The sequence below is a fragment of the Dasypus novemcinctus genome, chromosome 4, assembly GCF_030445035.2.
Source record: "Dasypus novemcinctus isolate mDasNov1 chromosome 4, mDasNov1.1.hap2, whole genome shotgun sequence".
NCBI lineage: Eukaryota > Metazoa > Chordata > Mammalia > Cingulata > Dasypodidae > Dasypus > Dasypus novemcinctus.
The window spans coordinates 117701663-117728203 of NC_080676.1; the positions used below are offsets into that span (position 1 = coordinate 117701663).

At 37.3% G+C, this 26541-nt stretch overlaps 1 protein-coding gene across 4 annotated transcripts in view; it reads left to right on the plus strand.

Annotated features, from left to right (window-relative positions):
- Positions 1-2236: 2236 nt before the first annotated feature.
- Positions 2237-26541, plus strand: part of VGLL3 (vestigial like family member 3) — a 45578-nt gene continuing 21273 nt past the window's right edge. Inside the window, exons 1-3 of one of the 4 annotated variants that reach the window (XM_023592006.3) lie at positions 2237-2969; positions 14908-15190; positions 24096-24623. In XM_023592006.3, the coding sequence (XP_023447774.1) occupies positions 2844-2969; positions 14908-15190; positions 24096-24623 (937 nt within the window). In that variant the 5' untranslated portion in view covers positions 2237-2843. Of the gene's footprint in view, positions 2970-3119; positions 3306-14904; positions 15191-24095; positions 24624-26541 lie in introns of those variants that run through there. The other 3 variants (XM_004448585.5, XM_004448586.5, XM_023592007.2) reach the window with 3 other exon arrangements.

A 26541-nucleotide genomic window follows, 5' to 3' on the forward strand; every position in this document is an offset into this window, starting at 1 on the left:
GATTACATGAATGCTTTAGCTTCTTCACAAGCTTGTAAGCTCTTCTAAGAAGTTTTATATATACATACATATATATATACCCACAAATTCATATAAGTAACATTAAAAATATACTTATTCCCCTTCTAATATTTCATTTATTTAATGAATGTTTATTAATCCAAGCATTATATGAGATAATGGAAATTCAAATATAAAAGTCATAATCTCTGCTCTCAAAAGCCATGGTCCTGTTGGGGAGACAAGCAAACAAGCAACTCCAAATCAAGTAGTTGGTTGTTAGTATGATGAGAGCAGAATGCATGGGGTTCAAAATTTGCAGAGTTGAGTATTAAAGTTAGTCTTCAGGGCATGTTTTAGAGACGATTCCTCAAAGAACAAGGAGTTAACAAAGAGAAGAAGGTACGGGAGTTGATGCAGATGTTCTGTGCATGTGTAAAAATGCCTGATGGTAGGAGGGATTACAACTCCTTTCCAGAACAGAAGGTCTCAATTCAGATGGCTGTATGGACAATTGTAGGGGCTCGTAACATTGGCTGGGATCAGATTTTGAACGGGGGGGGAAATATCATTACTCTGTTGAATTTGCAGTGGGTAAAACTGGGGGCCTGGATATCACCGTAAATCTTCTTGCAGGAGTTGGGGTGAGAAATACTGAGTAAGCTAAGGATTAGAGCAGCAGAGATAAGGAGATGAGTGAAGAGAGTTGGGAGAAATGTAAAATTTGGAATAATCTGTACTCCATGACCAGATGTGGGAACTGTGAAGAGAAGAAAGGAGGGTTGAATGATTCCAGGTTTCTGGCTGGGGCAACTGGTCAGTAGAAGTTTCAATATCTGAGATAGGGTTTAAAAGCTGAGTATCAAGATGCAGATATAGGGGAAAAGATTAGTGTTATTAAGGCCAAGTTTCATATGTGTGTGTGTATATATCTATGTATATAGATATATACACATACACACATCCAAGTGGAGCTATCTAGAAAGAAGCTGTACAGATGAGTCTGTATCTCAGGAAAGATTTCTGACTAGGGGATGTAAATTTGTGTAAAGGCAGCAATGACATTAAAAAATCAATTCTTATATATCTTATTGACAGGATAATATTCCACATAACAAAAAGCACAATTTAAAGTAGAAGTTGTATATTTCCTTACCAAATAAATAAATGTATTTATTTCCCATGTACCCCCTCCACACACCCACACCCACACATAGTTTTCTCTATTAAGTATCTTATATTAGTGTGGTATATTTGTTACAATTAATGAACCAATATTGAAGCATTTTTACTAACCAAAGTCTATAGTTTACATTATTGCTTACACTTTGTGCTGCAGTCTTATATTATTTAAATTATTAATGTATAAAAAAATAAGTGAATAAATAAAAACTGTATATGGTGGCAAAGTGTAGCCCTTGTGAGAGGGAGAGTTTGTGTGTGTGCATGTATCCAAAATTTACAATTTATTAGTACTGTGGACTAGAAGAGGAATTAAACATACAGATTCTGATTTTTCCTCTGACAAAGGTTAGACTGCTAAAATAAAGGAGATCTTTCTATATCATGGAAGTGGAAATCTGTTTTAAAAGACTGAGTTTTTGTTACAGGTCAGCACTAGCATTTGCTCATGTATAAAATAACTAAAATTCTTTTTTTCTTTACTTGATTATGTCAAAATACAATGATAGTCCTACAGACAGATTTTTTTTTTCACGTTGAAGAGGGTTACAAGCCACTTGTCAATAGTTAAACTTTTAAAAAGTATCTGAATGGATTTCACCAATTGTTATTCTCTATGGAAACCAGACTGAAACAGCCAGAAAAGGTTGATGTCCCATAAGAATGCCATACCATGAAGCTTAAAGCGGAGATTCCTTGTGGAAAATTGTATTGCATTCTTGGCGTGTGCGCACTTGCAATAATGTTAACTTTCACTTATGGTTATAGTTAATGTGGGAGCTAATTCCCGTTTACTCTGCGCCTGCTCTCTTTTTCCTCTTTGAACATCTGGTCTCCCTTCGGCTCCGGCCTCTGAGTTACTGCTCCCTGTAAAAGCTCCTTGGAGTCGGGAAGCCCACGTCCAGGCCGCCAGGTGACAGAGAGAGGGTGGGAACCCGAGGATCTCGGAGAGCGCGGAGCGTCTCACAAAACCTTTCCCCTCCCACCGCCATCGCACGGTCTGGAGGCGGAGAGGGCTTCAAACTTCGCTCCAATCCGCAGTTCGCCCTCCCCAGGGTCCCCCTGCTGGACGGCACGCCTGCCACGGACCGAGTTGGAGAAAGTTTGCAAAGCTCCGCGTCGGAGCCTGGGGAGGTGAAGTGCCCCCCTCCTCCCCAGGGCCCCCCTCCCCGCAACTTCCAACCCCTGTCCTCGCCCAGCCGGGAGCGCTGGTGATAGGACCAGCCCCGGGCGCGCCGTGTGTATACGCAAACCAGAGCCCCGGCTCCCCAGTTCTGGCCGACCCGGGCCGGGGCCGGGGCTGCGGCTGGCGCGGCAGTGGGCGCCGCTTCCCTCGCGGGAGCCGGGTACCGTCCTGCCCCCGCGGTGCTGCGGGCAGCGGCGTCCCTGAAAGGGGCTGTATAGGCGCGGGCAAGGGGACACCCGGAGGGGCTGAAGATGAAGGTGCCCGCGCATGGGCCCCCGCTGATTGCCAGCCCCTCCCGAGCCCGCGCCGCGCGCGGAGCCCGAGGCCGCCGAGGACCCGCCTTCGCCGCAGTCGCAGCTGGAGCGGCGACAGAGGCGGCAGCTGCGGCAGCTGAGGCGGCGGCGGCGGCGCCCCTTGCGCGAGCGCGTAGAGCGACGGCGGCGGCAGCTCGGGGGCCGCCGCTGCCCCGGCTGCCATGAGTTGTGCGGAGGTGATGTATCACCCCCAGCCGTATGGAGCGCCCCAGTATCTGCCCAACCCTGTGGCAGCTGCAACCTGCCCCACAGCCTGCTACCATCCGGCGCCCCAACCTGGCCAGCAGGTGAGTCACCGGCCAGGCAGCCTGGCGGGGGCGGGGGCGAGGGGCACCGGGAGTATCGGTCTGGGGCTCCCGCGACGTCCCGCCGGGACTGGTGGCGCGGAGGATGCTCCGGGACCTGCGGGAGCGCCCTGGAGCAGAAAGCCATCAGCTGTGAGCAGAGGAGGCTTCCGGAAGGGAAGAACAGCGGTGGTGGACGGGGTGGGGATTCCAGGCTTTACCTGGCCGGGGGCTTCACTGCGCGTCGTCACCGAAGCTCAGAGACTACTCCTCGTAGCCACCGTAGCTCTTAGGGCTCAGGTCTCTGAAGCTCATCAAGGGCATCTGTCTTAGGACTATGTGAGTAAACTTCCTTTAAACCCAATACTTTTTTCCTTGGGAAAGGTGCAGTGTTTCAGAGTTTTCTGGATTAAGGGGATGAAGAGTTGCCACTGAGATAGGAGAGCACCATGGGCAGTGAGTGGAATGACTTTTCCGAGACTTTTATGGTGGAACATGGCTCTAGCGTAAGGTTTATCAAAAGCCGCTTGCCCTCCCTAGAGTCTTTTCTCCCCACTACTGTGATGTAGAAAGAAGGAACCCGTCCCTTGGTTCCTCATTCATTTTCTGATGCCAAGAAAAACATCACAGAGTTTGCTACAGTACCTGTTCAGACTGTTGAAAGGGTGTCTCCCAGTTAAGAGGCTACCTTGGAATCTCTTAGTGTTGGATCTCCACCACTTCAGAAGGACTGAGAATGCTGTGGGTAAAATTAACAAACAAAAAGGACCAGGAACGAGGGGAGAAATAGAGTGAATTTAGAAGGGATGATATGGTTCTGGGGAATTTTGACACTGGGTGCCCCTGGACATTCCTTGTGCACAGAGAAATTGTATCAAGGCTTAGTTAGCTCCACATGAAATAAGAACGTGAATACATGGCAAGGGGCTGTACTGAAATAGGGGTCTTCAGACTCTTGGAATTAGGATGGGTTGACTCGATGAGACTTAAAAAATTGCAATTTATATCCTCTAGGGTGAAGACTCCTATCAGGGAATTAGATATGATTATGAAGGAATTTTTGATAGATTATTTTAGTTTCTTAGGAATCATAAACCTTATTACAGCCATATGGGTTTGGCCTTTTAATTAATCTTGCCTTAAATAAATTCCTGTATTTTTTCTACTTTTGTCATTTTGCTGGATTTATAGTCCTACTCTTTCGAAAGGAATCATAACTTTTGTTTAAAAATTAGGAACCGCAAAATTCAGCCAATTTTGGAAGGATACATGCCCCAGATTTATTTCCTAAAAGTATAAATTTGGTCAGGACCAACAATTAGGGCAAAAAAGGAAGGAGCTCCACTTTCTCACTATTCCTTTCATTGATTTATTTATCTTCAGCAGTGTCAGCATTTTAAAACAAGCTTAATTATGCTGTTTGTTTTTCTTTGGCTTTAAATATAAAAGATATCACAAGAGGTGGAGAAAATCGATTAGGTACAAGACAGACAACTAAAGTAAAGGCACCCTGCTTCTAAGTTCTGTGTGCTTCATAAACATGCAGTTCCATGTGAACCACCCTTTCCTCCTTTCCTCTGCCTTAGAGAATGTAGAGGCCACTGCCAATTATCAGTTGGAATGTGGACCAGCAAGACTCAAATTTTTCTAAATATTCAGGAAGCTAGTTTCTGCCTCAAAAACTGACTTGAACTAATATAAGAAGCTGTGAATAAGGTTTTATATTCTAGTATTATACAATTAATTCTACTAAAATATGAATCTATGAGGGGCTAGTATTCTAAAAATTTTTCGAGCTGGAAATGAAATTTCAAGCCAGGAATACATAAATGATCAATCATCAAATTTAGTTTTCAATAAAAAACGACCCCGATACTTTACATAACTTTTACAATAGTCCTGACACTTGGTCTCCAAATTCTATTCTTTTGTTGAACCATCAACAAACTTAGGAATTTTTTTTTTTTAAGTGAGTTGTCCACATTGATGATTCGTATATATCGGCAACTAATGATCTATTTCTACTACACTTTGGGCTTCTGTAGACATGGCTTAAGTAGTTTTTGGGCTGTCTCTCATAAGGGCTTAGTTGAAAAGCGTGCTTGGAAGTTTTCATGTTGCTAATACTAAAATGGCTTGAGATTATTATTATTATTATGATTTTGTCAAGTAAAGAAACTCTGACTATAACTAGTGAGAGAAATGGCAAGAGACTTGACAGTGCAACTATGGTTCTTTTATTGTCAGAAGTTTATTTTGATGACCTATATTTTCTACTGGAAAAAAGAGTAAATCAGGAAATTCTTATCAGGCTGACAACATTTTTAGACTATGTGGTGCGTGGGTGAAGTGGGACTAATATTGACTTGGCCCTAATGCAGTCATCTGAGAATACATATTTTGGTTGTTTTTGCATTCCATAAGGTTTTATCATTATTATCCATGAGGATTGTTTTCTCCGTACATGGGAAGTGACCCCTAATAGCATCTTGCCTGAGAGACAAAAATATGGGCTACGACTCCTAATTTGAAAATTTTATTTGTTGAACAGAAAAAAAAAAAAAGGAAAGGAAAGAAGCAGAAAAAGTGATAGAGTAATCAAGAGAGTTTAAAGGTCATTTATAAAATATTAGGAAAGAGCACATTAAGGATTTTTATAACTTCTGTACTCAATTGTAGCAATGTATCTTTGAAACAATTTTGTTTTTAAAATAGCCCTCAGTCTTTGTAAATTAGTATATTAAAGTGGTTCATTATGATGTATTTCAACACAAGTATATTTTTCCTCTTAACTTTGAAAAAAATTTTTTGAAAATAATAGAATTCCATACTCCAGGCATGTGTACTCTCAGCTTGTTTTTCCCTAAAAGCACACATTTATGCGAAATCTTAAGTTCAGTTTTTTAATCAAAGATATTTTATAAAATAGGTGGGTAATAGGGAGTACTTTAAAAGCACAGTTAACTGCATATGTATCAGACAGGCTTGTTGATATATTACATAGATGTATAGAAGCTGAATGAATCAAAGGAATCTGTCAAAGTGTCTGGAGAGTAAATTTTACAGGGCCTTATGTTAATCCCTAGAAACTGTGTGACTGGGCATAAAACTTACAGTGTTGTTTAGAAAGCACAGGTATTTTTGAGGAGTGCTAAAGCTCCCTGTTCCCTGTGCCCACAGTCTCATCATAGCCTTAGTATTCTAGTCTCTAACATCTCCTTCAGGAGAACTCTTGACTCAGACCCCAGCACAGACCCTGAAGGCATGAAGGCACTAGAGACTGTGTGCAAGGAAAGTACTTGCATTCTAGCAGTGACAGCAGGAACCAACGGAAAATTTTGAAATATGTGTTGGGAAAAACAGAAATAACATGAAATCAGATACACATCCTATCTAGTGGACTTTTCATCTTAAACACTGATATTCTCTGCTCTTGTCTAAACCCCCACCTCCCATTTTCACAATGATAATGCTGGAAATATATGTTTAGCAAAGCTTTCAGAATAGTGTAGTTTATAGATGAGGTGGTAAAAGCAGAGAACAATCACTACCTTCCTATTGTACAAAGGGTTTCTAACAGTCACACTCTGGGCTTCACATTATCAGATCAGGAATATTTACTCTGTCCTTTTTAAGGGTGACAACTGAGTGAATACGCATGCATGCTTTCACTTAAAAAAGTTAAATCCCTTTGGGAGGTAGTACTCCAGTTTTAAATTTCTAAGGAGTTTTTATTTCAGACTCTTTCACTGGGCTTGGCCACATTGGCTAAGCCATAAAACCACTCTGAAATTGTGTTTGTCAGGAAATTCCCTGAAAAAACATAGCTCAACCCCTTTTACAGATGGGAAAATATATGTTCATAGAGCTGGAATGCCTGGCTAAAGAATTCAAAGCTATTTGGTGGCAAAATTGAGACCACCAGGTCTTCTACTCCTCAGTCTTTCCACAGTGTCAATCATTTTCCCAGGCTTTTTCTTTGATATTGCACAATAGGCTTATTTTTGTCTTTAGCACCCTGAATCAACTTTTTTTTTTTTTTATGAAAAAGATTAATACGCAGTAGATCCTTTGGCCTTGGAGCTTGAAATTCTTTCCAAGTCCTTGGTAGTGTACTTTTTAAGTTTAAGCATTCCAAAGGCCTTTTGCAAGCATTTGTATTATGCTAATGACTTTTGCTATCCATGTTGCATCCTTTGTTGATGAGGCAGACTATCCACTTAGCAAATGAACATTTATTTATTTTTTAAAATAGAGGAAGTGATATTGGCATGCAGTTTTAAGTGTCCCATATATCATTCCTATTCCAACATAAATTTAGATTCATTAAGAGAAAAGAATACAATTATACCCTAACTAGTTTGAAATCACATTCAACTTACTTAAGTCAGAGGATCCTATTTTCTTGCAATTGTAAGCAAGGACTTAAGTGGATTTATAAAAATCTTTGTGCAAGAACAGCCTATAATTCCACACTACACAAATTAACTTGTCTATAGAGACCTAAGACATTTAAAGTGTCCCAGAGTTTCATGCTCCTAAGAACTTTCCAACCAGAAAATTCAAAGCTGGAGGAAAAGTTAAGCATTAAAATAACTAAACTGAACTTTTGTCTCTATTAATCAGCCAGAATGGAGGTTATACTAATAATGATAAGGACAGGGTTGAAATCCATAAAATCATGCATAGTGAGGATATGTTTACCAAGACCCCAAATGCTGGGTCAAGAAGACAACCTTTGGGAATTTAAGTGAAGGGTATTTTGGTTAAATAAAAGGAACTGTTACTTCACCTACCACTTAGTAAATCTCACAACTCACGTGAATGGAAATGGCAGAGACAGAAGCTACAGCAAGGAAAAAAGAGTAGAGAGTAAAGAGAGTAAAGCCTTGCCATCCAGGGCAGGAGCAATAAGTGTATTTCTGTGTTAAATCTATCTGTGCAATGAGAATTTTCAATGAGAATAAAAACATTATGCTCATGATGCCTAAAAGAGATCCTAAAGCAAACTTGTAAGTAGGAGACTGATATTCGAAAACATGACGGCTATTTTGGATCCCATATGTAGAGGATTTGTTTAAAGCTAACTTTGAACAATTCTCTAATCTAATATAATCAATAATCAGTTATAATTTAATGTGCTATCTTCAAAAAACTCCACAGTTTTGTTCAAGAAACAAACTCTCTAAGAGTGGAATTTCACTGTCTACATCAGAGACAGTGAAGGGAATAATTTTGGGCAGTACTCTGCTCTGAGCCTTTCAAGCACACCTCCTTAAGCAGTGAGTTTCCTGTCTTGACTACTCATTTAGGGGAACTCAAAGAGTGCGCTGAACCATTAGACACAAACAGCTGCTGGTAGACAACTCATAAATGCCATATTTATTGATATTTAGTAGATGCTAGATTTATGCCAGTAATTTACAAGTGTGGTCTGAACTGAGGTAACTGGACTATTTTTCACTTGTCTCCTGCTTTAGAACAGTGAGACAGAGAAAAAAGAATGACCTAAACGAAACAGGTGTCCTTTCCCTTTAAAACTACATCATTTTAATATGTGGAAACACTTGTCTTTGGGGGATGGAATGAGAGAATCTAAGGATGTGTCTTTTCTCACTAATGTGAAGATAGAAAAAGTAAGTACCATAACTAATTCCTAGGAATTGGGCTAGATGACCCATGTCTGGACATGAATTAGTCTTCAGTGGTCTGCAGGATTTTTCTGGTTAGTTTCCTGCAGAATTAGAATAGGCAGCCAATGTAGGAAACAAAATTTTGTGAGTTCATCTAGAGCTCTGGCATATTGTTTATTAGTATGTAGAGTTAGAGGAAACTCTGAGATAACTAAGCCAAAATTATTCATTTTCAGAGGAGGAAATTCAGGGCTGGAAGTTTCAGTGACTTACCTAGACTCATGGAAGTAGGTCTGGTCAAATCCTCTTTCCCATTGCCATTTCCTTTCTACCGTGTGCCCTTCCGGGTGGGCTTCTTTAAAAACATGAAAACAATTAGCGATTCTCCTAATGTTATCTTCATACTCTTCTTACTTTTAAATTTAGGAATATTAGCTGTTTGGTGAAATAACACAATTATCCTTATTGCTAGAACCACAAGTCTCTATTTTCCATTGTGCTTTAAATGATGTCTCAACTAACTATGAGCAGTTTGAGTTTAGTAACTGGCTATGCTATTCATCTTTGTGTCCCCGAGTCTTTTCACAATTACTGACACAAAATTGGAATTAATTGAACAGTCTAAGGATGAATGGATAATAGATAAAGCTTTAAAAAATGAAATCATACCCTAAGTCTAGATGGAGGATTATATAAACAAAATGGACATTTATACATCAGAGACTGTTGTTTCATTCAAAGTAGTCAGTTTGAGAAACAAAGAACACATACCCTAATAATGTGATCATTGCTTAAAACATTTTGGGAATGCAAATTCTGAAATTGCCTCTAAGCACATTTTTTTGAACGTTTTCAAAAATGGGAAAATTTTCATCCTTCTGATGGGTGGGTTTGATATTTGATAATGACCAGAATCATTGAGAGTCAAGTGTGCGCAAAAGTATTTGATCATGTTAAATAATATTGTTTTTAGTTTGCTCCTCCCTGTTAAAAAAAACTAAAAAAACCACAAAAACAATGCAAATTTTTGAAGTGTGACTAATTGTGTTACACAGATTGGCTCTACTGACATTTCCTAAATAACATTTCCAGGTAATTTGTAGCCAATTTTATTATGTATCTGGCTGCCAAGGGGCAATACATTTTAGATATTGAAGTTAAGTTTCCTATCTATCTATCTATCTATCTATCTATCTATCTATCTATCTATCTATCTATCTACCTACCTACCTACCTACCTACCTACCTACCTACCTATCTATCAGCACTGCATTATATGCTGTTCCTCTGATAGATGCTTACATCTTTAAAAAGATTTTGTTATCAATAAATTTAGACTATCATTAGTTAGCATGTGATGCCATGCTGACTGTGGGGGTATGTTTGTTCATTCAGTTAAAATAAAGGTTATATAGACGCTCATTCCATTTTAGTTTATTTCCTTCTCACATGCTTTGTATTCAGACAGAAATGGGTTCTAATTCCATCTCTGCCATTTACTAGTAATAAATACAACCTAGTAGGCCCCAAATGGAGGTGCTCATGCTAAGACCCACACCAACTAAACTGAAAACCTCAGCTAGTTTCTATTTCCTCTAAAGGCTCACCAGGAAACCAAGTTTAAATACAGCTGATCAGTTATTTCCAGCTAACTTCCTCATTCCTAAGCAACCACCTGCTCTCCATTTTGTAAGACAACCCCTAAGTAAAATGAAAACAATGTCAACCTATCAGAACACTTCCTCACTTGCTCAGCTTTCACCCTTCCATGGAGCTTCCTTCTACTTTCTGAATGGGGTGCTGCCTGATTCATTAATCTCTCAATAAAGCTGTGAGATCCTAAATTGTATGAATAGCTTTTCTTTTGTCACTACCTAGGTGATCTTGGACAAGAAAATCAGTTTTTGCATATGAACACTGGAAATAATTATTCTGACAAAATATTTGTGAGTGCGTGGGTTAAGTGTAATAAAATATATATAAAGTCTGTGATATAGCTCCCTGACTTAGATTTTCCTTTCATCCCCCTCCAAATAGGCTAAGAATCAAAATGTTAAATCTCTCTGAGCTATTTTAAAATGTCTGTTATGCAAATAAATTAAGAAAAAAATATGATCAGAATAATATGCTATTTTAATGGACTTTATAATTTTGAAACACCTAGCTATAATTGATCATAACATCCACCCTAGTGGGTCTTTCTTACAGACTCCAACCATGTTTTTGAACAGAAAAGCATTCCATTTAGAGAAGATAGGCAGTAGACATTAAAAAAAAAAAAAAAAAAGCTAGGAAATAATATTCAATGATTCATTACAATACTTTTTATTTTCCTTAGGAAAAAAAGTTTCCACATATGCATAGTAATCATTTGGAATTTTGTAGACTTAAGCCTTGGGGAGTTAGTGGTATTTGGCTCCTGACATGGAAGTCTTTCTCTTGTCAGACAAATCCTTTCCCCGACACATTCCTGTTAAAGTTCGTTTCTCTTGTGCCTTTTGGCAGGCTCTGAGGTAGTTGGTAGTTGCACAGCCTAGGAGATGCTCCTTCACACTCTAACCTCTTGAGAGAGTTTTAGCTTTGTGGCTATTAACTGGTTCTTTGTTTCACCAAACTTGAGGGTCATTTTACTTGAGGAAAAATTATCATCACTCTGATTACATGAGATGAGCCAGCTAATGTACATTAAATACACAAACTTGCATTCTTTGAAGTTTCTTTTAATGACCTCTTTATTTTTGTTAACAATTCTTCAGTCTCCTAAGAAAAACATGATCTTTTCTAGGGATTAGGGTATTTCTAGGAAGTGAATTTGCACCTTGGAAAAAATGTGAACTAGATTACATTTTGAAGTTGATTCAGGAAAGATAGGTTTTAATGTTTTGAGGTTTAATCTTAACACTTTGAATTTTATATATTATCCCCAAGAAAGAATGTAGTATTGGGGAAATTTCATTACAAGGAACAAACATCAATTGAAAACAGAATATGGCAAAAATGTACATGAATAATACACTTAGTTTTTTTTGGTAAGGCAAATAATTGATTTACAGTCATGAAAGTATAGATATTAGAAAGTAGTTAAGGCTCAAGAGTCTATGGAGAAGAAAATTAGGATGATGTGAATGTCAGAATGTGAATCAATTGCTGTTTAAATACTATGTTTTTGTTTGCTTGATGCTCAAAGTTAATGGTAAAAATTGTATGAGAGTTCATTCATAGCCTTTTAGGTAGTTTTCAGGCCTTTTGGGTACTTTGGGATTCTTCTAATCGGTGATACTGATGGTGAAGCTATAAATATATGTGTGTGTATATGTGTGTGTGCTACGGTGTTTTAAATGATGAATCTCTCTCTACCTGCAGAGGCACTTTTACATGTTTAAACAGGTTCACTATTTACAATTTGTGAAAATTGACCCAACTTTATCTGAACAAAGTGCGAGGGTAATGATAGATAAGCCTTATGTCCTGTCTCTTGGTAGGTATATCATAGGCTTTTCATTTTCAATTTATTTCTTATAGGCTCCAAGCAAATTTATTAATTAGTAGAAAACAGGCCTTAAAGAGTTGGGAGAGAGTAAAAAAGTACACTTTGTAATCATTTCAAATATATGTATTTTTAAATAGAAGAGTTAACATAGATATTTTTATAGAACTGCAGGTATTCACAATATCAAAAAGTAATGTTTCATTATACATATTTATGTACATATATGATGCATTTATAAAAACATAAAGAATCAATGCATCTGTTTATGGAATAATGATTTTTAGGAAAAAGACTAATGATAGGTATTTTGATACAGAGTTTGCAGATTGAAAAGTGCTTAACTTCTGGATTAATTTGTGTCCAATCTTTCAGCAATTGGTAGAAAAAGGATAAGGCAAAATTATGTGGCATTTGGAAACATTGTATATTATTAAATAAATTGAAAATCTATAGAGTAGCTTGAATTCAACTGCCATTATTTAAAATGCAAGATATTTTGTTATTGCTATTATTGAGGATAATACTATTTTACATTTATAACAAGAATTACAGTTTTCAAATAGTTTACATATACATACAGTCTTAATTAGTTGTAATTAATCTAAGAGTTAGTTGCTTTCAGTTGTGGGTACAATAAAATATTGCCTTTGTTTGAATAATTAACACAACCAGGGCTATTTCATTTAAAGTATAAATGTTAAACAAAATTAAATAAATGAAACAATTATATGCAAAGTCCAATACTCACAAACTGATGCTGAGCTTGACTTCAACAGGGAAAGGAATTAGTTTCATAGATAATAATAAAGTCACTCTGAAGCTCAGCTTTAAATTATTTTCCATATAAAAGCTGGACGATTTATCAGGAAGTGTGTGTGTATGCTTAAAATGGCATATATTTTGGGTAAATACGCATACACACAGAGAAATACTACTATGATTTGACTAATAAATTGTATTATTAATTTAATTTTATAGTGGAATTTAAAAACTAGAAGTTTAGAGGGAATTTAGTTCAAATCCTTAATTATACATAACCTATGTTACTGTGGTGTTTCTACTATTGACGTTAAATATAAATATTTTAAAATATGTGCAAAAGCAGATTGTGAGACATATAACTACTTAGTCATTACAATTACCTATTCATCAGCAAGCCATATTCATTAACCTAAGTTGCTTCTCTATTTATCAACAAGTGATAAATATATAATAAATATTAAATAAAAAACAATATGCATATTTATAAATAACGCTTCCTAAATAGTAACCAGAAGCTTATAATATGTCTGAACATTTCAGGATATACTTTACAGAAGAGCAACATACCCACAGCTAGGAGAAAAGGGTTTAATTTATTGAATGATCCATTTATAATTTGCGATTACAGTTTTACAGCTATTAAAAGCATCAGAAATGTAGAGTCAGGTTAGGTGTTTTGATATTTGCAAAACTATGTGTTTACTGAGTATTCTAAAATGATTTATTTTCCTCTACTCACATTCGTTTTCCAATATGCATTGTTTCTGAAATAAGGAAATTAAAAGGATCAGCCTTTGCAGATATACAGATGATATAGAAAGCCCTTTTGGTCATTAGATAATGATTTTTATAATCTTTTGACTATTTTCATATATATATATATAACTTACATTGAAGCTGTTGATAATAAATGTAATATGAGCTCAATGAAAAATATTTGGGAATATTGAAAAGCAGGAATTAGAATATAGGAATTAATTACAAATCTACCATCCAGAAAAACAATACAATGCACAATAGTTTGATTTTTTTCCCAAATCAAATATATCTCCTTTCACCGCCTTCCACTGTACACCTTACATTTATACACACATATATACGCCAGGATATTTTTATTTATGCATTCTGTCTTACATGCTCTGTGGCCTTTGACAAATTATTTAACTTCTCTGTGCCTTAGTTTTTTTGTCTTTAAAATATGAGGTATAGTAATAACCATAGAATTGTGAAGATTAAATGATATAATAAATAATTTTTAGAACTGTGTTTGACTTAATATAAACTATTATTAAAGTTATGCTCTTATGTTTTAACATTTTAAAATGAGCATATCTTTCTCATTTTTATTTAAAAAATTAGTCATTGCTTGCTTCTTGTATTATTTTCAGTAAGCCATAATAATAACTTATATTTTCCCTCTATGATGATGGTGGTAAATGGAGCATCTGAAAAATATGTTCCATGCAAAATGGATCTTCATACAGATTTATTTTTTCATTTTGGTTTGATTTTTAAGAAATAAGTTTGGCACATCTGCCAGATCCCTTCATAAGATGCTACATTCCTGTTTTTATTTTAGTTTATTTCATTTGTGAAAAACTCTTTTTTATTTCCACCCCTCCCGCAGACACTTTGTTCTTCTGTCCCCCGTGCCTCCCTATTCTGCTTTTATAAAGTTGGTGTATATTATATCTTCACAAATAAACAGAAAAGGGGAAGAAAAATAGAAGGAATCTGTCCCTAAATTTAAAAAAAAAAAGCCATTCTTTTAATATATCTGGATTAAGGAAACTTGCCTTACACACTCTGAAAGGATACCATTTGATAATGGACTATTTTTTCCCCCATATTTGGAATAACAGACTTTTTTTTTTCATAGAGTGGGAAGGTGAAGGCTGGTTTGGGGAGGGGAAAGATGTAGTAAAGCAGATGGAGAAGAATCAGTTTGCCGCCGTATGATACTCTTTAGATTCATTTTGAAAAGTTAGAAGTTAATAGTTAATGCCTTTGTACAAACTGGCTTTGATACTGTGTTTTGTTTATTCCATCCCAGAAGAAGTTAGCGGTATACAGCAAGATGCAGGACTCTCTGGAAGTCACCCTTCCCAGCAAACAAGAGGAGGAGGAGGAGGAGGAGGAGGATGAGGAGGAGGAGGAGAGAGACCAGCCTGCCGAGATGGAGTACCTTAACTCTCGCTGTGTCCTTTTCACTTATTTCCAGGGAGACATTGGGTCAGTAGTGGATGAACACTTCTCAAGAGCTTTGGGCCAAGCCAGCACCCTCCATCCAGAATCTGCCATTTCAAAAAGCAAGATGGGGCTAACCCCCCTATGGCGAGGTAAGAATTCCAAAGCAGATGCTCTCCCGGGCACTGTCTCTGTTTTGCAACCGCCTGTACCAGGTTCCAGCTGGAAACTTGCCCCAGGAGGATGGATATCCACTTGCTTTTTAATTTTTAAGGACAGCAAGGAATTTCTTTCAGACAAACAGCTGGATCAGTTTTGTCAAATGTGGAATGCAGGGTTGGAAAGGATGCAGTCACACCCCTTAAATTCCTCATGGAAAGTAGTGATGCAACCGGTCCTGAGTTTATAGTGGCAGGATCGAGCTACAAAGCACCATTTCTGAAGCCCCGATGGCCCAGTTTGGATCTCTGTGTAATAGGAGTGCCTGAATCAGCTTTTTAAAAATTCATTCTTATTCATTCCACTATGTGCTACGTGGTGATATAGCAGAGATCTGAGTCTGACCCAGGGATACAGACTTTAAAAAGCCTTCTGTGTTTTCCTGACAACTTTCTGTACCTTCTTTGTTGTAATATTAACTCTTTGTAGTATACACTGTAGGCATTAGTGGTTGTATCAAATGGTTTATTGCTCTTACCCTAAGTAAAGTAAAACAGTAGACTGAGCCTCTTCTCACCCCATCCCCCCTGCCCCCCTTTTTTTGGTCTCTATGTGGAGGTCACAGAAGTGGTTTGAACTGAGGTGTTTGAATCTGATTTCTGGCTTGCAGAAAATTGTGGGCAACATTTCATTTGGGATAACCACAAGGTTAGAAGAAAAGCAACATATTGCAATGATTGTTTCAGAAAAATGTGTTACAGAATTGTCTCCTGAACTCAACCATTCATAAGAAATGTGTAGTAAAATGTTGTTCAATGTGTTTCCCCTGGACCAGAGTTTCAGCATCACCTGGGAACTTGTTAAATATGCAAATTCTTGGGTCCCATCCCAGATCTACTGAATCAGAAATGCTGGGGTGTGGTTCAGTAATCTTTGCTTTAACCATCCCTCCCAGTAATTCAGATACAGGCTTAAGTTTGATAACCATTGATCTAGTTAAAAATATAGGTTGTAGGTCCCCTGACCCTTGACCTATTGAGACAGAATCTCCAGAGAAGGGCCCTGGGAATCATGGTTTACAAGTGCCCCATGTTAGGAAAGCCTGACCAGTGGCTGGTGGTCACTGAATAAAGGGGCAGATGAGCCGTGAGTAGTGGTCGCCACTCAGCCTCAGAGGAATGGTTCTTCAAGAAGCTCCATTGTAGCAGAGGTCCTACACATGGAATTGCTGGGCTTGAGCTGTAGATGAAATATTTCCTTCTTTCCTTCCCTTCCATTCCTTCCCTTCCCTCCCTCCCCTTCTCTTCTCTTCCCTTCTCTTCCCTTCTTTCTCTCACCCCTCTTTTTTTCCTTCTTTCTATTAAATATGAAAAACACAAAGATCAGTGTTTACTTTAAAGGCAAAGGGTATAAACAAGTTCAAGTGATGGAGACCTTGATGGTAACAAACTGGGAAGCATACTGGTTATTTGATTAGTAAATATTACTTACTTTGTACAGGAACTGAGAATGTAGTCCTTGGAAGCCCAAGATGCCCATGATATCAGTGTCCTATTTGGGAGCACATGGGAATACTTTAATAATCTATGGAGGCTGAAAGTAGAGAAATTTCACTGAGTTAGCTGGCTTTAGGAAATAGTATGATATATCAATAATACATACTATCAGGATAATCAGTCCCAGGAGAATAATAGATGTTATGTCAATTCTTTCAGCATATTAGCACATGCAACCTAGTGATCCTTCAACCTAGAATTAGAACTAGACCTCAAAATTATACCTAGGTATGAGAATGATTGTCTATACTATCATAATCAATATAATTTTAGAGGTGGTGCTGTGTATGTGCAAAATCCCTACAAAAATTCAGCATTTTTTCCATAATCTGCATGTTGGAATAGAGAAGATTTCTGGTTGAATAGATGCCAAACATAAGTTTTGAAAGGGTGGACAATGTAATATTTTCATAGCTATTATTTGATTTTTCTTTGCATTGTCTTAAATGGAGTCCTCAAATCTGTCTCCTGTTTCTTTCATTTACTTATGCAACAAATATTTATTAAACTCCTACTATGTGCTAGACACTGTTCTGGATACTGGAAGTTTATCTGAATGTACATAACATTACAAGTCTCTATGCTCATAGTATTGATGTTTTAGGGGAAAAGGCAGGAAATATGTAAATATATAATGCAATGCAAGGTGGTGCTATTTTATTTAGGGTGACAATGGTAGCCCTCTCTGAGACCATTACATTTCTTTTCCTCTAGCTAGTCATATGATTTCCTGAAGGAAATGAGGATGTTTATCATGTGATTATCTAATAGTTCTAGGCAAATAGTACCAAATAGTACCAAGTTTCTGAAGGATTAAATTTAGAGAGTTCAATGAGAAGAAAAAATGCTGGTTAAGAAGAGTCAAATGAAGAGTAGAGACCAGAATTTTTTAGAGCTTTTATGCTAGTTTAGTTTAGCAGAGCAGCCAAGGCAAATACTGCATGCTCTTCAATTTCTAATTTCCATCTCCTTCCCCCACTAAGTTACAAAGATATCTAGTTATCTTACATAATTTTTCTTGATGCTCACGGCAGTACATTTCTGTATGGCAAATCTGAAATAAATATGACTTCAATGATCAAATGACTAAAATAATGAGCCATATTCAAACCATGTACCTAGGAATAGAAAACAAAAAATATCCTTAATAGAGAATTTATTGATAATAAGTTATATGGAACCTTGGGAACAATTTCTTATTTATAAAATAAGGATGTTGAATTAAATGATTACTGAAATTTTTTCTCTTGTAAATTTCTGTGATTCCAAATGTATTATTCATTTTCCATTTGTGAACAAAATATTTTCATATTTGTCTCTGGTTTTGAGTAATCAGCTTTAGATAAATATATAAATTTGGGTAAGATTCATGGAAGAACCATGCAATGCAATTAAAGGTTTAGACAATAATCTTTTAAAGAAGAGCTACAATAAAATGAGATTTTTGTGTATAGAAAAGAAAGTTAATGATAATTTAATATTAATGGCCAAGGGTACACACATTTGGAAAATGTACTGTCTTTAGAGTTTGGTTATCTTGGGTTCAAGTTTGGCTTTATCATTTTCTTGTTATGATTTGATCTTGGATTAATTATTTTAAGTCTCTCTGACCTCAACTTCCTTAACTATAGATTTTTGTTTATTAATACCCATTTCCTATGGTTATTATAATTTTTGACAATGACTATAAAGAATTTAGCACAGGATTTGCCGCAAAGTGCTTAACTAAGGTCACATGCATTTTCTCCCTTTCTTACACAAGTTTCCATCCACTTTTCTCATAGAAAACAAGCCTTGAGTCTATCAAGAACACTGTTTTCTAGAAGTTTGTATTTCTGGAACACAACACAAGGCCTTGGAGATAGTAAACATTCAAAGCTATCGATAATATTGATGAAGGCAGAGCAATATTTGATACAGAAGCTATGGACCAAGTGTATTAAAGGAAACGTTCTAAGTTTTGGAAGTGTTACAACAAATGCTGCAGCGTTAAAAGAGTTAAAAATGGAATTAAGTTTTATGGCAGAATATATTTCCACTATAATCTTTAGACAAAGGACAGTGTGTCAACTAATGGTCATATTTTGAGTATGTATTGTTTAGGTGTTTTGCAGCTATTAAGCCAACAATTTAATAGAGTACAATTTATTATTTGTACTTCATTTGGCGCATCTCATCAATTATTGTTAATCATGTTTTTACCTTGCATTCCAACAGAGATTGAATAGAGTTTATTGGATAAGAAAATCTAGTGAAACTGTATAGTGACACATCAATTTCAGTACCCAGATATTATTACAGAAAGTATATGTGTGTGAGTGTGTGTGAGTAGTTTAGGCAAAGCAAAATATATCACTGACCAAAAAAAAAAAAGACTGAATGGTAAAGTTACTGATACTGTTTTTTCTTTTTCTTGTTGTAATTGCAAAGTAAATATTTTTTGGTTGTTTGATCTACAGAGTCTGCTTAGGGCAACTAATTCTTATGAGAAAAATCTCTCAAAGTGAGTATTAACCTTAAACAGCAGCAGAAAAGAAAGACAAAGTAAAGAAGGAGGTTCTGTTTCATGAGCTGGCTGACATTGTGAAGGAGATTGTGCTGAATTAGCAGAAGTCACTGAAAGTTATCACTGCTACAAAGTTTAAGACAAATGCTTGGGAGAAAAGTGAAGCCTGACTTACATAATCCTACTCCCTCCAAGGAGTATGGGGTCTGACATAACCTGTTGAAACTCATTTTAGAACCCTGTGGCCCATTTGAAGAAAGTCTAGCACAAGTTAGAGAGCAAGCTTTGTATAGAATAGCAATGTGTAATTCTTAAGTGACAGAAAAAGTAGGGACACAAGTGATTTTACCTATGCCCCAACAATTTATTTTCACAGGAAGCAGAACAAGAGGATGGGGATTAAAGCACCCACCCTTTAGATTGATCATTGAGTAGAAATTTTTTGCTGAACTTAATAAAATGGTAAATGTTATCTTTTAAAATTGTTCTTCTTTAAATTAGTATTTATTCTAAGAATGTCTTCTTAGAATAAATTTTTAAGATCACTTAAAATAGAAGTTCTACAACAATTTATTGCCCCATTTGTACTTTAAATATAATTTTTACTTTTTTTCATTGTTGCAAAATTTTTAATTTTTAAATTGTAAATTTTTCTTGATTAAATTGTTTGCCTTTAGATTTGTTCAAAGAAACATTTTGGGTAAATATAGATTGTATCCCAGTCACTTTGGAAATGAATGAACCACTTGATGATCCATGTCATACTCTCCCACGTGCATAAGACATATTGCTGGTATAAATAAGGTGCTTTGTTTATGCTTTGGGTTGTATTGGGTAGTGTTTCAGTTTTGTTTTCTTGTTGTTTGGAAATAAAACTGTGTGCATGCACGAATGCATGCGTGTGTATGTATATGATGATTTAAAATCCTAAATGCAAAATGAACTAAAGTATACTTAGGATTTTTATACATTTTAGATGGTATTATCATCTGAAAATTGACTATCATTGGACCCAATGGCACCAGGGACTGTTAATATCATTCAGTTCTGAATTTCCCTAACCTAAAAAGTAATATTGCATGAAATATATCTTGCACGGTTTTTCATATGCTTTTTCATCCAACAAATGTGGCTGTGATTAAGTACTTGTAAGCAAAGAGTCATGTAATGAAAAAATTTACATACATATGAAATAAGTGCACTGATTCTCAGGCATGCAACAAAGCAGATCATCTGTTCCTTTGTATCAAGATTTTTTTCTAAACTAGCAGGATAACAAATAGTGGTTTTTAGGTATAGGCTTGTTCATGAACATATTTTCTATTCAGTATTGTTTTACTCACTTGTAAAATGCAGCAGTGTTTTTGAAATAGATTTCTGCAAACTTTATATTAATCTCAGGAGACACACCGAATGGGAAATATTAAGTTGCTTCTAATTTTATTTTTCTCTGGGGTATTTTAATGTTTTTTTTCCATCTTTATGGATTATACTTTAAAAAACAGTTTTCTACTTCAAATGATAATATGTTCACTAATAACATTACAATACCTCATAAATAAGACAACATTTTTTTTGGTAAGGAATTTGTCCATTATTCACATTTGTGTTTTCATATCTGATAGGTTGGATTGGTTCCATGTATATATAAATGAAAAGAAAAAGAAAATATCCAGAGAAATAACATATTCTCTATACTCCTGACATTTAATTGAAAGACTCTTTCTCTGGCAGATACTTGTGGGTTGGGGTTCAGCAGTTTTCATAATGGGATTCTGACCCTACTAGGAGATTTAAACTATTAGGAGAACAAGGGGTTTATTCCCAAAATTTGGAGCTGTGAGAGCAAAGAAATGGTTGTTTGGTGGTGGCAAAACCATACTGTAATATGAGGAGCCTCTATGGGTTTAAACTTTAAACATTAGCAACTTTTATTTTTAGTGTGACAGAAATATTTCTCAAATTGTCATCATTTAAGGCAAATTGAAATTTCTTCTCACAGTTTCTATAATTGTCCTTCTCATTAGCAGTCCTTTTTCATACGTCAAATGAAGACAATTGTTAAATAAAACATATCTTGCTCTTCATGCCAGTAAGTTTCCTCTTAAGTGCCATTTTCAGATAGGTTGCAGTTGTGACAAAGGGAACTTCTATTAAAGTTTTGTGCAGACTGTTTGAAGTTCTGAAGGACAGAATGACTTTTCCATCCATTAACTCTTTAGGAGCATCATTTCTTAGGTTTTCTCAAGGGTTTTCAGATCCATGGTGATACTGTGAGAGACTTGAATGTGAGACTGTGATTTGCTGTTTTCCAAGGATAAATGGGGTGAATGGTGATGGCTCTGGAGTAGGACTGGCGGAGGAGAGAATGAGAGTTTGCAGTGTTAGTGCCATAGCCTTTGGGGAAGCTGGAGAAAGGAAATGTTTGAACACCGCAATGATAGCCTGACTATGTTAGTCAAATGGCATGTGGGGTGTTTGATTCAAGTTATATAAGCTTTCCCCGAGGCAATAAAATTTTGTCCTGGATATTTACAAAATGAGAACATGGATTTGTCAGACTTTTTGAATATTTTTATTTCAAAGTACTTCTTAGGGTTTCTTTATTCAATGGAAATATCTAGTAAGGTTATTTTATGTGGAACTTGTTACGACAATCTGTCTTTTGTACATGCACGTCTAATATCTTTAGGAACTTATCATTGTCTGTAGATAGAAGTAATCCATAGTCACTTCACAGAATAAGAGAAGTATGGAGCTAGAAAATAACTGGAATTAAATTAGATCAAATGCCTCATTTTTTGGTTGAAGAAACAGATTAAGAAAGATCAACAGATGCATTTGGGATCATAAAATGAGATAGGGTGAGAGCAATGATCAGAGCAAGCTCCCTAGACTCCCAGTTTTGTACTCCTTTAACTCTGCCACACTGTAGGCAATAGGCTATAGCTGGAGGTATTGCTCTTCTAAATGCATATCTCACAAATAGGCAATCCGCCTCAGGATAGAGCCCACCTTCAATGTCATGGCCAACAGTCTCATATTTTACCACCTTCTACAAATGAACTCTTTTTATTATTCAAATGCTGCATTTCTCCTTGACAATTTATGGCCTTTTTTTTTTAAGCTTGCTGTTCTGCTTGGCTAAAATACTCTCCTCTACCCCTTCATAATTCTAGCCTCTACTCACCCAATTGGCTTCAACATAGCCATCACATTCTTAGGCCAGTTTGGTGCTATCTCTCTGTGTTTTGGTTGTGAGAGCACTTACCATGTCACATTTCACACCTCTCTATCCCCCATCGACTTGTGACTTAAACCATGTCATCCTTGAATCCCTGTGTTCAGTACATAGTAAATCATCTATAAATGTTATGATTGAATGGAGAAATTGAATCAATGCAGTTGGGAAAGGTCTTCTCTCTTTCTTCCTTATTCATTTCTAAGTGCTATTCTTTGATATTGTTCCTCCCATCACTCCCTCAAATCCATTATCACTACTAGAATATCCTCCACTCAGTTCCCACAGAATTTTCACCAAATTTTACATGCTCAGGTTATAGTTACAATTCTCCTCTCTTGTGGCAGAGTATGAAGAGTGCTGGCCTTCGAGGTAGGTTATCTAGGGTATTAGGATTTTCCAGAGAAATAACCGATGGAATGTGTGTGTGTGTGTGTGTGTGTGTGTGTGTAAGGGGTTGGCTCACATGACTGTGGGGATTGACAAGTCTGAACTCTGTAGAGCAGGCTGAAAACTGTAAACTCCAATAAAAGTGATGCTTTAGTCTTTAGTCTAAATTCCCCAGGGGAATTATCTGTCTTGAAATTCCAGTGGCCAATGGTGAAGTTGAGTCCAAATTCCTTTCCTACCTAGAAATCTTCAGTTCTGGTTTTTAAGACCTCCAGATAAATTGGCTGTGAAGACTCCCCATATTGCCAAGGGCAATGTTGATTGTAGATGCAATCAATTGTATGTGAAAACTGCAGTTTGTGAAATACCCTCACAGTAAGAAACAGGCCAGTACTTGACCACAACTTGACACTATAACCTAGCCAAGCTGACACATGAAATTAGCCATCATGCCCAGTCTTGTACTTTGGCTAACTATGAAGCCTTGGGCTTCTCTATCTTTAGTTTCTCATCCATACAATGGGCTAATGACAATAACTATTTAACAGGACTGAAGTGAGGATTCCATGAGGTAATCCATGAGAAGTCTCTGGCCTCTTGTTGGGCATTTGGTTAGCTATCATTAAATGCTAGCTAGGATTACTCTTAGTTTAGAGACTCTCCAGATTTCCAAGAAAAAATGAGCTGGAATACAGTCATCTTGATGGAAAATGAGTGTTGGTGAGTATAATTAAATGTGGTGTTACTTCTGTTTGTTACTTTTTGCTTTGACTTTTTCTGTTTGAATGAAAATTATATTTGCATTTTAAAAAGTTGGTAAAAAACAATCTCCAACTCTTTAAGCCACATCTATGTCATAAGTTTTCATTACATTTGAACTATGTAGTTATGACTTCTGCTTAGATCTGATGACAGCAAGGTACCAAGGAGGAAATGAAGCTTTTGAATCCCACACTATCAAATCTCAGCACAGACTATCACAGACTAAGCCAAGCAAGGAGATGGGGACTCATTCACCACTTTCAACCCTGTGCCTTGACTTGACATGGGAGCTCAAAGGCTTACCTGGTATCATTTCACTCCCGTGTGTGGCGAAACAGAGGGCATATGAATTCGCCTGCTTGTAAAATATTATTGGACAAGTAAAGGCAAGTCTATCCCACAAGTGAATCTTATGTAAATATTTTTTTTTTCTGTCTTCTCAGACAGCTCAGCTCTCTCAAGCCAACGGAGTAGTTTCCCAACTTCTTTTTGGACCAGCTCTTACCAGCCCCCACCTGCATCCTGTTTGGGGGGAGTCCATCCTGACTTCCAGGTCACGGCACCCCCTGGTACCTTTACCGCAGCTGACCCTAGCCCCTGGCCAGGACACGGGCTGCATCAGACTGGCACAGCCCCTCCCCCTCCTGTGTCTGAGTCCTGGCACTACCCTTTGGCATCTCAGGTGAGCCCATCCTACAGCCACATGCATGATGTGTACCTGCGGCACCACCACCCCCATGCCCACATGCACCACCGCCACCACCACCATCACCACCACCCTTCGGCTGGCTCTGCCCTGGATCCACCCTATGGGCCCCTGCTGATGCCGTCAGTGCGTGCAGCCAGGATTCCTGCTCCCCAGTGTGACATCACAAAGACAAATCCAACCACAGTCACCACTGCTACCTCAGCGTGGGCTGGAGCCTTCCACGGAACAGTGGATATAGTGCCAAGTGTGGGGTTTGAAACAGGTAAGCCAGTGGGTCTCCTCCTTGCCATAAAAAAGAGAAAAAGCTAAAAATGGTGGACATTTTGAATACTTGGAAATATTTTTTCTCATGCATGTGAAATTACACTTTGACTATATGTTTATAAAATCTAACCATTTTGCAGAAGTTCCTGCATTCCTGTGGAAACTGGTATGACTAGCTCATGAAGTACAGCCTGAGAAAGATCTCAGAATGTTTCTCCCATCTCTTAGGCTAGTAATCTACTCCTCTGAACTGGAGTCTCTGGTCCCTTATGTTTACAAAGAATCGAGCACATTCCTTAAATCTCCCCATGTTTCTGTGCTTGATACTATACCATGTGTAATATCTAATAGAATTCAGAAAGTATTATGTCTCATTAAGTTTTCTTTCTCTCTTTTTTGTGAGTTCTTATTTATGATCAACAGAACAAAGTGCTTTCTGGAATATAGTCCATAGTCTATCCTTTTGAGAAAGAATTATGGATCACATTTTAAAGAAATGGGTTTTGCTACTTTCCCTTCCCCTTCTCTCCCCTCCCCTTCTCCTCTCTTCTCTTCTCCCCTTCTTTCTCTCTGATTTAAATAATACCAGTCCAAAAAATTGCTCTAAAGTTTGTATTTCAAAGAAAAACACTAGTTAGAGAAGTATTTCTTTGCAGAGTTTTTAGCTCTTCACTGGAAATCACTACTTCAAAAGGTCATAATGTAATTGTTTGTGCTTGATTTTTGAACTGGGCTAGTCATATTAATAATTCTAAATTCATGAAATCACAGACACCAGAGACTAAAAAGACAAATTAAGTCAGTGATTACATCCCCCGAGTCTCTATTCCAAAGTCACCCACTTCCAATTCCAGGTTCTTTTCCTGGAAGACTTTGTGATATACTAGAAATTCATTTCCAGACATTTAAAGAAACTCTTCTGCCCATTAGTTTTTCTGTGGCAGGAAAGATTTTCACTCTGAATGCTGATTTACAGTAGAGAACTCCCCAAAATAATAAACCCTCAGCACCAATTTGCACTCACCAATTTGTATTCCCACTGACATAAATGGGGCATTCTTATTTTGGTTACCTGTTCTTCACTGAGCTTTCCTAATTTTGGTCACTGCCACTTATTTCAGCTTCCTATTGAGTCTGTGTATCCCAAGCTGCTTTGTTTTCCCCTCCCTAAGAGAATAGAGCATGATGGAGCTAGCCATCCCAGATTTCTCTTCTTCATTTGCCGCATATTAGCAGAATGAAGAAAACTCCAGTGTTGGCTGAGGCAGGTGCCAGATTGGATTGGAGTCCTGATTTTGTAAACGGCGTCACGGGCAAGCAGTTTCATTTCTGTGGTACCATGCAGCCAGATTATAATGGTCTTTGAAGGCAAGGGGGTTATATAAACGGGTAAATGTTTCTAATTCTGATACGTTTTACCTACTTTTGTACTTGGAACTTTGGTGTGAGTGTTCTTCAATGATTCATTGTTTTATGGGAGTGAAAAGTCACTATCCCCGTTTTTTAAGTGCTTATTAGGATTTTTGTTCTATTATTGCCGAAAAATCTACAGAGGACCCATTTGAGTATTGTCTATGACAATTACCACAGGATGGGCTGGCTTAAACGGGGATTTATTGTTTCACAGTTTTGGAGGCTAGAATTCCAACCTCAGGGTATCAGAAGGCCATGTTTTTTCTGAAGTCTGTAGCATTCTAGTGGTGGCTGGATCTCTGCCTCCATCACATAGTGATCTGCCTCTTTGTCTCCTCCACTAGTTTCTATTACTCCCACTCTGGCATCTCCTTAAAAGGACTCCAGTCATAATGGATTAAGACCCTCCCTCATTTGTTTTGGCCTCACCTTAAATAATAACATATTCAATGATCTTATATTCAAATGCGTTTATATCCACAGGACTGGGGGTTTGGATCTGA